The sequence below is a fragment of the Haliotis asinina genome, chromosome 6 (genome assembly GCF_037392515.1).
Source record: "Haliotis asinina isolate JCU_RB_2024 chromosome 6, JCU_Hal_asi_v2, whole genome shotgun sequence".
Taxonomy (NCBI): domain Eukaryota; kingdom Metazoa; phylum Mollusca; class Gastropoda; order Lepetellida; family Haliotidae; genus Haliotis; species Haliotis asinina.
In genome coordinates, this window is record NC_090285.1 from 38,407,828 (window position 1) to 38,421,095 (window position 13,268).

The window sequence follows — 13,268 nt, forward strand, 5'->3', positions numbered from 1 at the left end:
AAAGAAAGTTATACATTCACAATTATAAATACAACAATGTGTCTCTGTGTCGTTGCACACGCAATTTGTTCAGTCTACAAACCATGAATGAAACGATAAGAGCAGTTTCTGTCCATCTGGTCGATAGCAGAAGAACGCAGCACAGTCATAGATACATCAATTTTTACTGTCCCAATGCAGGCCAAAATATCGTTGTGTTAACATTTTCTGGAATCCACTGTTATTCTCATGCTATACATCAGTGGATGTTTTCTTCAATTGTCTAGATGAGACTTTTCGTGGTATTGCTCTTGGTGGCTTTGATTGTACTCCCGACTGAGGGGCTGTTCCGTCGTCGACGACGCAGATGGATCCGTATCAGAACCGGTAAAGTTATCACAGGCCTTGGTGTTGCTGCGAGATTGGGACTGATAGGGAAGAGAGGTAAGATGATATTAATGTTGACGGCCATCCTATCTGTAACTGTAACTGTGAATTTCTGTACCCTTGTGACCATACCTGGTCAAAGGGAGGATCATGCCAAAGCGTTTATTACTCTTTTTGTGTCTGCATTCACTGCTATGAGTTACCCATATGTAGTAGTGGTGGAAAGAGAATATGTTCTACCAGCACCTATATTGTTGTGTTTTCATCCCATAATAGTTGCATAGTTAAATACTGATCCCGTGATAAGAGAAAGGGTACGTTTTACATGAAAGGATTTCACTTATCTTTTCAAAAAGAATCGAAAATGAACCCAATTCAATAAACGACAAAACTCATATCATTCATGTAATAGAAATTGTTATTTCGATTAAAATCAGCAGACATGAGATGTGTTTCCGTTAACAAGAACACTTTGATCACTCGGCCAAGGTTGAAATATGAACTGTTGCATATGTCTCAGATGTACAAGATGACCTTGCCTCTGCTGATCTGAATGAGGATGGCAACATTGACCAATCGGAAGATGAGAATCTCTTCGACGAGCGCGATGCAGAACAAATTTTGCAATTGGCTGACTTGGACAGTAAGTACGAACATGCTACAGTTTAAACATATGTATGATTTCCATTTAGATTGGAAAGGGTCATAAAGACATTACCTGTGAGGCAAAACATGATCAAACTGTATGAAATGAGAGTGTCTCCATTGATTTAACGAATGATTGAGTATAATTATTGAGAACTTTGGAATTCAGTCAAATCCTCAAAATTAGTGACACAAGTGGACAAGTGCGCAAACAAATGGCATGATTTCACTTGCTGAAAATATCCTGTAAGTAGGCGACTTAATTGTTCCATGGTCATCGTAAAAGTAAATTTGAACTGCGGTGTTGATTTTATAAAACTGAAGAGTTATAAGTTGAATTATGACGCGGTGTAAGTTGTAATAAGGCAGTTGTTTTTAATGAGTCATTGCCTCGCTGGGTCATGTTTCAGGTGACTTAGTAATCAGTCATGATGAGTTCATCCGAGGAGTGGAAGACCTTTTCTCACAAGAAGGGCTTTTTCATCGAATAGAATTACTGTATATTGCGGCATTTCTCTGATATTGCTATGCCATCTTGTCTAATATTAATAAGCCTACCACTTCCTTCAATGACTCTTGAAGGTTGTGGTCAGAATTGATATTCAGTAACCCTTGGCTATGCTAGTTGTAAGAAGCGACTATTGAGATCGGGTGATTAGGCCAGATGACTTGGTTGACACATGTCATCGTATCCTGCTTGCATAAGTCGATCCTCATTCAAATGATCACTGGATTGTCTGGTCCAGTCTTGATTATTTACAGACCTCCGCAATATAGCTGTGATATTGCTGACTACGGCGTAAAACTACACTACTCCTCTGTAAACTGATTTTTCTCTTGCAGATGCTGAGTAGATGCTTCGACTCAAGTATAACAAGATAAAACCATACACCAGCATTTTTTCTCGAAGGTTGAAAATAAAGCAAAGTACAAATAAACAGTGTTCATATTGTCATTACTGAGTCAATTTCACAGTTCCTAAAAAGCAGCAGCAAACTACAATGTCTTACAATGTCTTACTGAATAGACAGAAGAATATATTTTTTTGATATATGAACTGTTAAGATACCATGTAGAATAAGTCTTCAGCAACCTATGCTTGCCATAAAAGGCGGCTATGCTTGAAGTAAGGGACGATTAACGGGATCGAGTGGTCAGGCTCGCTCACTTGGTTGCCACATGTCATCGGTTCCTCATTGCTCAGATCGATGCTCATGCTGTTGGTCATTGGACTGTCTGGAATATTGCTGAGTGCGGCGTAAATCTAAACTCACTCACTCATCAATGTATACAATTTCTTCCATGGAACGTAGCGGATTCACTTCAAGGTTTATCACCTTTTTAAAAATAAAGTTGACATGTCTCTCTGTGGAAAATTTGTAAGATGTTACAACAGACAAACCTTACCATGCTTGTATGAATAGACTAAATGTAGAATGGATCACTAGTACATTATATCTTGTTCCCAAACGAACATCGTGGATCGGGAAGGACCGTTGAACAAGGTATTTATCTTACCAAACGCATCTGAGTTAATTTTGAAAACTGCTTGAAGCACAGGTCATAATAAGGACTTACATAGTTAGAAAACGTACCAAATTAATCCGATTAGTTCGGCATTCCCAGAGGATAACATCGAAAGTTTACTCGTTTGTAAGCGAGGCACTTTGAAGAACAATAGCAAAGCGCTAAGCCTGTCAGAATACGACATATGTCAGGTATGATATTTAGCGACATAACTGAACAGATAACCACCAGTGACGAACTACTGAAACGTGTTATTGATATTTATTCACATAAGTACCGTACCTGTAAATTATATACAAATATCTTATTCGATTGACATTTGACTCAATATGTGCAGGTTATATCCGTTCGCCCATCCCCATGTCAATCTGCACTAGACTTTCAAATGATCCTACCATGAGATAATATGGCCACTAGTGTGTCTTGCAGAATGTCGTATATAGTAAACATGACGTTTCATCTGAATTCACATGAAGGTTTATTAAATTCTTAAATGTGTTCTGTGCGACTCAGAATTTTGGAAAATGTAATGTATTTTTCAGGAGTCGTAACCTTTTCTAAAACGAGCACACATAAACGTGATTACGATAGGAATGCGCCAACGACAAACGCCAAGCTGAGAGGAGAGGAACGTCTCGCGTGTGCTTGAATTATTGTATTTGTTGCAGACTACCTGACATAAGAATAATGGAATAACATGTTCTGAACCTTCGACTAACAAAGTTTCTTTTTAAAGATCAATTTCAAGTGCATCCAATACGTCAATGTTATGCAAACAAAGAGAGAGTTCATATAGTTACTGATCTCATGTGATAATGTCTAAAACATTTACCCTAAATATCAAAGAAAGCTGTCGTGTCCTATTTTATTACTCAAAAACAAGAGCATATTTTAACAACAGCTCATGTACAGTTCACATGCGTGCGTCTTTGACAGTGGAATACAATAAATAATCCTAAAACATATACACATTTCCCTATACATAAATAAATGCATATCTTTCATAACTCGGTATGCTTTGTCATCTTCCAGTTTCAGTTGACAGGTTTAGGTTTAAGGTTCTGAATGTGAACATTAGAATAGAAACAAATTTCTGTAAAAATACGTAATTGTCAGAAGCAAGTAACTGTTTATCGTGTTGATAACATATTCATTTCGGACAAGATTTGATCGTTTCCCTCCGCTGTTGTATAAACTGGTCTGTTAAAACTCAGATTTCAAAGCTAGAAAAGATCATAAGCAAGTTTCAGAAATTTTAGATGGACATTCTCTATTAGGTGGCGTTTTTCAAATCCACACACTTCTGATCCATAGGTTAAACTAGGTCTCATCACCACATCAAATGCCGGTAGTAAACAATCTAAGGGTATGTTAGGATTTCTTGCTTTTTTCAGCAAGCTATACATAGTCTTTGTAATGTTTTCAGTTATACTTTTTATGCTGGTTAACATTCTTTTGTTTCTGTGTATTTTTGTACCAAGTCATACGTAACTAAACGAAGACCTCCCTGTCCAAAGTTAAATATCATTTTCAATTTAGCAACTGGGCTTGATTCAAATGCTAAATTGGCATTAGGAGTAAGGCCAAATAGGACAGCGTAAAGTAACAACAAATTTTTTAACCAGATTTGTATTTAATTTCCGTTGGATAATTCCAAGTTAACTCCGTCACAGCTATTTTTGTGTGCTGAATAGTAGTTTCGGACTAAAGAAATACAATGTAAAATGACTTTCAATGACCAAAGAACTAGACTGAATATGTGGGTAAGCTCGAAAACTGATGGACCTACACCCTAGTGTTATGCATTTGAATCTGTTTTGAAGACACATCAAGTTTCGGTGTGATCTTTTGTTTATTTTTTCTTTTTGTTACATTGTATAATTTGATATTGGTCAGTTTCATGTTCAATCAACTGGGATTTTAGGAATAAGAGATGAAAACCTCCGTAAATAATCTGCAAACGTGTTCTACAAGTCAAAGTGTCAAAGTACCTGTAATCCAATCGCTGCTGCTGATCAAAGTCTGTCATCAACGTTGTTTGTCTGGCCTGGTCGTGACTGTAATCTGTGCAGTACTGAGTTTGAAAGCGAGTCATTCCACCATGTATACTTCACCATACCAGATGCTTTGTGGTGACAGGCACCACAGTCGGCCGTTAATTGTGTCGCACAAGCTGACCTATATAGTTGAGGTAGTGTCATGATGCAGGGGAACATATCCTGAAGCACAGAAATCTAACTTTGCACGACCTTAGGGCAATTTGGCTTCCATTCGGTACAGAAACGAAATGTTAAGGATTCACGTGGTTCTAATCATTGACCGTTGGAGGAAGTTGATCCTAGTAAGACAATGCGAGGCATATTACAGCACATGCAACTCTACATCATCTTCAGAAAGAGAAGATCAGAGTGCTTCCATGGCCTTTCCAATCGCCCGACTTCTACTCCATCTATCGTTGTGGGATATCATCCACCGAGGCGTACGTGAACGTCAACAGGTGCCCTAAACCGATAATCAACTGTATCAGGCATTGCCAGAAAAGTGATTGAGTTTAGTTTTACGCCGCTTTTAGCAATATTCCAGTAATATCATGGAACACCAGAAAATGGGCTTCACACATTGTACCCATGTGGAATCGAACTCGAGTCTTCGGCGTGACGAGCGAACGCGTTAACCACTAGGCTACCTCACCGCCCCCATTGCTAGAAGAATCGGCTAGAACCCCATAAGGTCGAAATTAAAGACCTATTCAGTCCATACCGAAACGGTGCAGAACAGATTTGAAAGTTCTTAGTTGCCACAAAAGATACTGGCAAAGGACGCCTTCACTTGTTGAACGTTTTATAAGCTATAAACATACACAGACATTGATCTTTCATAGAGTGAAATGTGCGTGCAACTGATCCAGAATTACAGACTGAGTAATATTTCTCACTTTAACGTAAGCAGTCTGAGATTATATTCGTGAAGATGTCAATATCCGTTTCTTATGTAGGAGAGTATAGTACATGCCTTTCTCAGTACCATGTAATATAGCAATATAGATAAGAACATTTGGCAGAAAAACTTGTCAAGACTGAAGTGCTAACGAACGCACAGATATACAGATAACATACGCAAAATTATTTGGCAATTGTTTATTTCAATTATCGTATTCTATCACCGCGATGCTCTTGTTTTGAAAGACCTATTCAGCACCTGAAACAAAAAATGCACAGATAAATGTGTGCTCTTTTGTTACTTATCATCCCGACAATAACAACGGCATTTAAGGTGAGATGTACTCCAATGTAACAATGTGGTTCCACTCACTCTCCTTGAGAGACAAGCTCTTCCAATCCTCGGATAAACTCATCATGAATAACAACAGAATCACCTGAAACGTACGACAAGGAAACATTGGATGATTAGTATTAGCACAGCACCTGAAAGTCGAAAGCTTAACGTCATAATCAGACTCACGACGTTATGACATGAGGTTTACAAAATTATCAATTTAACGTTAATCAGATACACGTACAGAGGCGACAAGCTAATTTTGAACCATATTGGGCATGTCCTTATGTCTGTTTCCGATCCGAATGGAAATGACACACATACTAGTAGCGGAAATAAACTCCCTTCTCTTTCTCACTTACCGCCCAATGGAGACAAACTGATTTTGTACCGTTTGGTCATGCTTTGCATGACAGGTAGTGTCCATATGAACCTTTCCGATCAGCATGGAAATCACACACATGATTGGCTTAAAACTGTACCAAGTTCGTACTTACCGTCAATGTCAGCCATTCGTAGGTTTTGTTCTGCATCGCGCTTGTCAAAGAGCTCCTCACCTTCTGACTTGTCAATGTTCCCATCCTCATTCAGATCAGCAGAGACAAGGTCATCTTGTACAACTGAGACATACACGATAGGTTTCATTTCGACCTCAGCTGGCTGATCCATGGGTTGTAAATGATATAAACACTTCTCAGTGTAACGTTTATTCCTTTGACTTTAGTGGAAACAGCAGTTTGCATTGCATGAATATAATAATGTTTGTTTGTTGGTTGTATTTGTTTCGTTATGTGTTTTTGTTGCTAAATAATGAAGTTATTATTTGATGTAAATCGTTACCTTCCACTTGCTATAAACACATTATTTATGTATATAGATGTTGTAACTGTTCTGTGAAGACAAACCAAATACAGGTGCTGGCAAGGCATATTCTTTCACAACAGTAAATGCAGATACAAAAAAGCGTAATAAATATTGCTGCGCAATAAAACCTGTTTACCGGTATTTACCGGTTCAGACATGAAATTGATACGTATTGTGATACCCTGATCGAAAACTGGTTTTTTGGATATGCATTCAGAAAATGTTGTAACGCTTGGAAATCTTCGGATATCTGCGTTTTTCACTCCGGAAATCAAGTTATGTTCGGTTTGAAGTTGTGTTCATAATTTTTGTCCAAGTGTTGTCCAATCATGATTTTGATTCTGGATGTTATAAATATTTACTCATAAATGACCGGTGATTTCTGATATGTACTGACCAGGTCAAGCTGCTGTCCAAATTCCAGGGGCTCTTTTGAGTGTGGAGAAACTAGTAACCACTGTGTCGATGTTAAATTGTTCTTTTCCTTGTGTCCTTCATTTTGGCATGATCAAAAGTACTTTTTAAGAAGTTTGAGCAAGTATAGTGATAATGTAGCGGTTTTGCTTTATAAATCAAGCATTAACTCTATTATAAGTATTTTTTTGAAAACAATTTCTTGCACTATATTGCAATACGTATTGCAATATATACTTTCGAATCGCAAAATATCTGAATATGAAAATTCTCTGCAAAACGCGCACCCCTAGAAATAAATGCTTTGAAACTGGCCTCTTCCTTCTTTGACTAAACACACTTAAAGGTCACCTGTGTTATCGTAATTCATGTTTACCGTTACAGTTTGGATGGTTGTCACCATTACCATTGTCTTACCTCTCTTTCCTATCAGTCCCAATCTCGCAGCAACGCCTAGACCAGTGAGAACCTTACCACCTCTTATACGGATCCATTTGCGTCGTCGGCGACGACGGAACAGCCCCTCCACGGGCAGTACAATGAAAGTCATCAGGTAGAATATCAGGAACTGTCTCATCGAGACAATTTAAGATGACATCCATTGATGTGTAGCAATCACAATAACGAGGGATTTCAACAAGCTATTTGTGCAACAACCCTTGCACCTGCATTGGGATAGTAAACACATTGATGCATCTATGACTGTGCTACGTACTTTCTTCTGCTATTGACTAGATGAACAGTACCTTTGCGAGCACATTAAGGAGCAGAAATTACTTTCTCCATTTTTGTTCAAAAAACGAGTGGTTCGAGTTTGTGAAGGAATGTGCAGGTAGGACTGAAACCGATAGCAACGAAAGAAGTGAGACTGAGAATTGTCATACACACACAGGACTGTTTGCATTTAACACCCATCCCCAAAAATGGAAATAACGCAAGAGAAAATAGGAGGAAAGCATCATGAATGGAAATTTCTTACAGAACCATTGTCTCCAAGATACTTTGAGCTCAGATGTAGAATGAAAACATGAAAACTAAGTGTCGTCACAGGCCACGCAAAACGGTAGTATCTGTGTCGTCACCTTACATTTAGCGAAAATATCGGGAGACGTGACAGTAAGGTTACGTTTGTGACGTCATAGCAACAATAACGGTGTGCGTACATTCATTATGGTTTCAGTGCAGAAATACACACTACACTACACTGGATTGCAGGTACAAACAAATGACATAATTGCGAAAGATCTTGTGCAGCTGATAAAGGGGTTTTGGAAAGAAGAAATATATGAGCTCATTTTTTGTATATCTTTATAAATTTACTGCTTATGCACGGGGGAAAACACTTGTTAGTATATATTTAACAAACAAAACGCATGATGACTTCTACCTCAACCACGTTTTGTCTTCAACACACTAATAACTGTACTTAGTCTACATCCTGTTAGCGGTATTAAGCGTTGATAGAAACCTTCCTTATTCTGCAATCGTTATTTTGCGTATTTCTTTCTTTTCCATAATTAGCAAAATATCGATTTAGTATCAATAACCAAATGTATGAGGTAATATTCGTTTACAACGCCTCGTATTTCAGTCTTGAAGTATCTGTACGTTTTGTGGGGAATTGCTTATCTAGTTACCTGAAACATATTTTAAAGGCTGCATTTGAAAGACTCTCTGGGTGGTGCCATCTCAACCTCAACCATGTTTTGTCGTCATCTCTCTGTTATAGGGCTACTTCAGGACAGTCATGTCCAAATAGTTCTACAGACCAACAACTATGTAGCCAGGCTATATGATATTTAGTTATTATTATTCAGTCTGCAATCATGATCTTTATTACTACCGCAGAGTACATTGTTTTGTCAGCTACCTTGTTCCTCTTTGTCACTTCCATTAATTACTGTAAATGATATTTATGGCCTTTATTGATCATCCCCCTTGGCTGTGTCTGTCATCACAACAACTGTAGAAGGAAGTACTATTCTTTCTCTAGCTGTCCATTGTTGAATCGTTGCTTGTCCATTGTTGTTAAAAACTGTATATATATGTATGCTCACATCTAGACGTGAGAGGTGAGTGTGGAGACCGGCATTCCGACTGTCTTTGTAGGGGCAACCGCGAGCAGGATTATGCCGCTCGCAGGAAAGGCCCTGGGGTTGAGCTGGAAGTCGGCTCACCCCATTCGTGTATACTTGTTTGTCATGTCTTGTGAAACCAACTAAAGAAGTTTGAACAACTAAACTATGCCTTCGTAGTCATCAACTTATTCATCATTTCGTCAAAGTATTGCATGGAGGTAATCACGTCGATCACATACTACCCATTGACAGTAACAAGGGCTACAGAACATATAGCGTTCACAGAGCGTTGTCAAGTGTAACCAAAATGTAACCAGAGGTAATATAATCAGGGGGCTGCTACAACCGATATTATCTTTACCATCCGTAAGATTACAAAATTAAGCAATCGGAGCATGATGAACCATCATTCCCAAATAGTAAGTCTTTCACATATATATTATGGTATACATTCGGGTTTTTTTTCAAAATGAGACGATACCATCCCATGTGTTGACATAAACATAAATCACCCACACTTCCGTTCAGTGCTTATTTGTCATATGTTGCAGTGTGTGATGTGGTGTAAAAACAAATATCCATCATTCATCACGTCAAACACCTCAGCAGTGACAGTCATCAGGTACATCCTATATAACCCACTCAGCACTGAGTCCTGCCATCCAGTTTCGGGATTCGCTTGAAGGTAAGTCTTTAGATACACTTTCGGAGCTCAAAGTGTCATGGACACAAGTGTTTGTCAACAACTCTGTTAAAAAAATTCATTCGTGATGTTTGATATTCCTTTCCGTTATTTCCGTCCTCTAGGTTGGATGCAAATAGAAACGGCCTTGTATTTGTAAAGTAATTCTTACTCTCACGGTCTTTTGGGTTGATATTCTCTGATTCAGGATGTCCGACCCAAATTAATAAAATATCGCATCATTCATCACTTGAACCGGAATGGGAAGTGTGTTTTCTGTCAGTGACTTATCTGGTAACTGTACTGAAATGTCGAACCATGAATTAACTGTCCATCCATTTAATAGTTGGTGAAGATAATACGGTCAAAACAACTATCTGTTTCATGTCCCATCGTTATGCAAGCAATGTGTCGAGTCCACTGGTATTGGAATTCATATGCATTCCTGGGTGTTTTCTTCAATTATCTAGATGAGGCTTCTTCTGGTAATTCTCCTGATGGCTTTGATTGTTCTCCCAACGGAGGGGCTGTTCCGCCGTCGTCGTCGACGCAGATGGATCCGTATCAGAGCCGGTAAAGTTCTCACTGGTCTTGGCGTTGCTGCCAGGCTGGGACTGATAGGAAAGAGAGGTAAGATGGTGGTAATACTGACAACAATCCAACTGAGTAAGCTTAGTTCTACGCTGCACCCAGTCCTATTCCAACGACAGCAATCAGAACTGTAAATAGTAGCTGCGATAAGATAGCTAACCTTTTGACTGGAAGGAAGGAAAAGAAAGAGCCATTTTCAAAGAAATTATTACTCCTTTGGTATCTGAAATCAATGATATGAATAACCCAAAGGTGGAAAGAGAATATGCTTTAACAGCACCAATTTGTATTCTTCGCAGCTAAGTTGCAACATTTTATACAGAGTAAATAATTAAGGTATAGAAAGAGGAAAGCAACAGTTTACACCAACTTTATTCTTCACCTTCATTCTTTCTAAAAGAAAAATTCACAATGAAAAAAAAAATCCACAAAGAGCATGCATGATTCAGTTCAAATGGTTGTTTCGACTAAAGTCAGGAGCGTGTGCGTTAGGATGAGAAGTTTTCACATTATCTAAACTGCCTTGACCAGCCAGGAAAGGTTAAACGGTAAACTTTTGTACGCGTTCAGATGTACAAGATGACCTTGCCTCCGCTGATCTGAATGAGGACGGAGACATTGACCTGTCAGAAGCTGAGAATCTTTTCGACAAGCGGGATGCAGAACAAATCCTACAAATGGCTGACATGGACAGTAAGTACAAACTAGGTAGAGTTTTAAGCCAGCTATGTGTGTGATTTGCATGCAGACATAAACACGCTTCCTGTTATGCAAGACATGACCGATTTGTTTCAACTTCAACTTGTCGCCATCGATTGTACGGGTATCTGATTGAAATTAATTTGAGAGATCTGATGTTGCATGATCTACCTTCAGTTGTTGTCGATCAATAGGCTGCTTTTATATTGTATTGTTCAAATAGTTGTATTAGTTTTAACTTTCCACGCTAGTTTTGACGCTAACTGTGATGTTGGAGGACTTATATCACGGCGTTTGAATCTTGCGGTGATAAGAACCAAATGAGCACATCTTTACATTTTCAGTTTTTCTTTCAGATGCTGAATAGATGTTTTCAAAACAAGAACATTGGAGATATGATGTTCAGAAATAAATACTTGCAAGATGATGTCTTGTGTATTGTCTTTTCTTAACTGAACTCTACCTGTATATTTCACTTTAATCTCTACAGGTTTTTCATTATCGAATGTTGCCTCCATGTGTGATTATCTACATTGGTATTACAAGCAATGAAGGAAAATACTCTGTTTCCAATGTGCGTTTCTTTAGGAGAAAGTATATAATGCAACCCATTTCCCCGAACGACATACCGTCATTCAATTCATGCGTTTGGAAGTGCTCCTTCAACGCAAATTAGGGAAAATATTGTAATTACACTTAATGATTAGTATATAATAAAACTAAACACTCGTAAGCTGTCGTATTCGTCAGACCCATGAATTTCCGGGGTAGAATACCTTCTTGCTTTCAGCAACCCATTCTTGCGAAAAAAAGGCGACTATGCTTGTGGACTTACAGGATTGGGCGGCCAGGCTCGCTGACTTGGTTGACGCGTCTGTTCCCGAGATTGATGCTCATGTTGTTGATGACTGGATTGTCTGGTCCAGATTCGATTATTACAGACCACCACCATATGGCTGGAATATTGCTGAGTGCGACGTAAAACTAAACTCACCCACTGAGAGGATCTGTAACTGTAACTGTAACCGTAACCGTAAGTGTGACTTTCTGTAACCTTTCGACCGTATCCAGTTAAGGAAAGGACTATGCCAAGGCGTTTATTCCCCCTTTTGTATCTACATTCACTGCTGCGAAATACCCATATGAAGTTGAGAACGAAAGAGATGTGTTTTACCTGCACCTATATTTTTGTTCTTTATTCAAAGAATGCACAGAATGTTGTGTTTTGTTCATGTTTTACAGTTTTTAAAAGAAACGAAAATGAAAGAAATTAAACAAACGACATAGATCATTACATTCATACAATAGAAATTGTTATTGCGACTAAATTGAGAAGTGAGAGGCGTTTGCATTAAGTAGGACACATTGATCACTCAGTCACGTTTAAATATAAACTGTCATACACGTGCGAGATGTACAAGATAACCTTGCCTTTGTTGATCTGAATGGGAATGGTAACACTGACCAACCAGAAGCGGAGAACGCATATGAAAATGATTGGCATAGTGTGTACTGAAGCAGAAGTGATCAAGTGTGAATGCGATTAATTCCCGTGGTTTGCCAAAGTTTATTGAGTGATGAATATACTCACCAAGAACAAAGGAACACACGATATAAAGTGTTAGTTGCAACAGTTGATCGGGATATTTTACTGTGTGTCATCGTGCAACAAATACCAGCAATACTACTATTCATATAATTAGTTATTAGGTTTCAAATACCCGAGTTCACAAACATATAATTGTCAGTAGCACTTCACACACAACAGCGGATTATTAAGTCATTGTTGATGCCATTTATCATGCATGACGATTGTTGACATCTTTCCACCTTTGTATTCTGAGAGCATTTTTGCTAATGGAGACGGATGTCAGAAAGATTGAGAAAGCATAAAAGGCAGGAATCATGACACTCCATACTGATTTCACGAAGTTAGTGTGAAGGTTCATGAGCTGGCCTTGATCTCGCTGGAGAGACTCTTCTCGTAAAATGAGTATGACACACTTGCTCGTATAATAGTGTCTATCTGGGAACTAGTGGCTTCTCTCAAAGGCTCTCGTGGATCGAAACTTGTCATAAATATGAAAAGATTTGAGGTGATGCCTGACTCGAAATGCTTCCCAGTA

At 38.5% G+C, this 13,268-nt stretch overlaps 3 protein-coding genes across 3 annotated transcripts; 2 read left to right on the forward strand and 1 right to left on the reverse strand.

Annotated features, from left to right (window-relative positions):
• The first annotated feature begins 263 nt into the window (after positions 1–263).
• LOC137287855 (uncharacterized) lies at positions 264–1,861 on the forward strand. Its single transcript, XM_067820238.1, has 4 exons — positions 264–423; positions 887–1,009; positions 1,422–1,509; positions 1,855–1,861. The coding sequence occupies exons 1-4, from the start codon at positions 267–269 to the stop codon at positions 1,859–1,861; spliced, it is 375 nt and encodes a 124-aa protein (XP_067676339.1). The 5' UTR covers positions 264–266.
• A 3,985-nt stretch (positions 1,862–5,846) lies between these two features.
• Positions 5,847–7,672, reverse strand: LOC137287152 (uncharacterized). Its single transcript, XM_067819316.1, has 3 exons — positions 7,510–7,672; positions 6,312–6,434; positions 5,847–5,914 (listed from the first exon to the last, which is right to left on the reverse strand). Exons 1-3 carry the CDS (start codon positions 7,667–7,669, stop codon positions 5,847–5,849), a joined length of 351 nt encoding a protein of 116 aa, XP_067675417.1. The 5' UTR covers positions 7,670–7,672.
• Positions 7,673–9,807: 2,135 nt separating this feature from the next.
• LOC137287150 (uncharacterized) lies at positions 9,808–11,569 on the forward strand. Its single transcript, XM_067819314.1, has 4 exons — positions 9,808–9,855; positions 10,323–10,482; positions 11,014–11,136; positions 11,499–11,569. The coding sequence occupies exons 2-4, from the start codon at positions 10,323–10,325 to the stop codon at positions 11,507–11,509; spliced, it is 294 nt and encodes a 97-aa protein (XP_067675415.1). The 5' UTR covers positions 9,808–9,855; the 3' UTR covers positions 11,510–11,569.
• Positions 11,570–13,268: the final 1,699 nt, after the last annotated feature.

Bases quoted from the DNA above. Each gene is read 5' to 3' on its own strand.
- LOC137287855 (XM_067820238.1), top strand. From the start codon at position 267: ATGAGACTTTTCGTGGTATTGCTCTTGGTGGCTTTGATTGTACTCCCG. The intron at 424-886 runs GTAAGATGATAT...CATATGTCTCAG, and splicing joins GGGACTGATAGGGAAGAGAG to ATGTACAAGATGACCTTGCC. The intron at 1,010-1,421 runs GTAAGTACGAAC...GTCATGTTTCAG, and splicing joins GCAATTGGCTGACTTGGACA to GTGACTTAGTAATCAGTCAT.
- LOC137287152 (XM_067819316.1), bottom strand. From the start codon at position 7,669: ATGAGACAGTTCCTGATATTCTACCTGATGACTTTCATTGTACTGCCC. The intron at 6,435-7,509 runs GTAAGACAATGG...TGTATGTCTCAG, and splicing joins GGGACTGATAGGAAAGAGAG to TTGTACAAGATGACCTTGTC. The intron at 5,915-6,311 runs GTAAGTACGAAC...CGTACGTTTCAG, and splicing joins ACGAATGGCTGACATTGACG to GTGATTCTGTTGTTATTCAT.
- LOC137287150 (XM_067819314.1), top strand. From the start codon at position 10,323: ATGAGGCTTCTTCTGGTAATTCTCCTGATGGCTTTGATTGTTCTCCCA. The intron at 10,483-11,013 runs GTAAGATGGTGG...GTACGCGTTCAG, and splicing joins GGGACTGATAGGAAAGAGAG to ATGTACAAGATGACCTTGCC.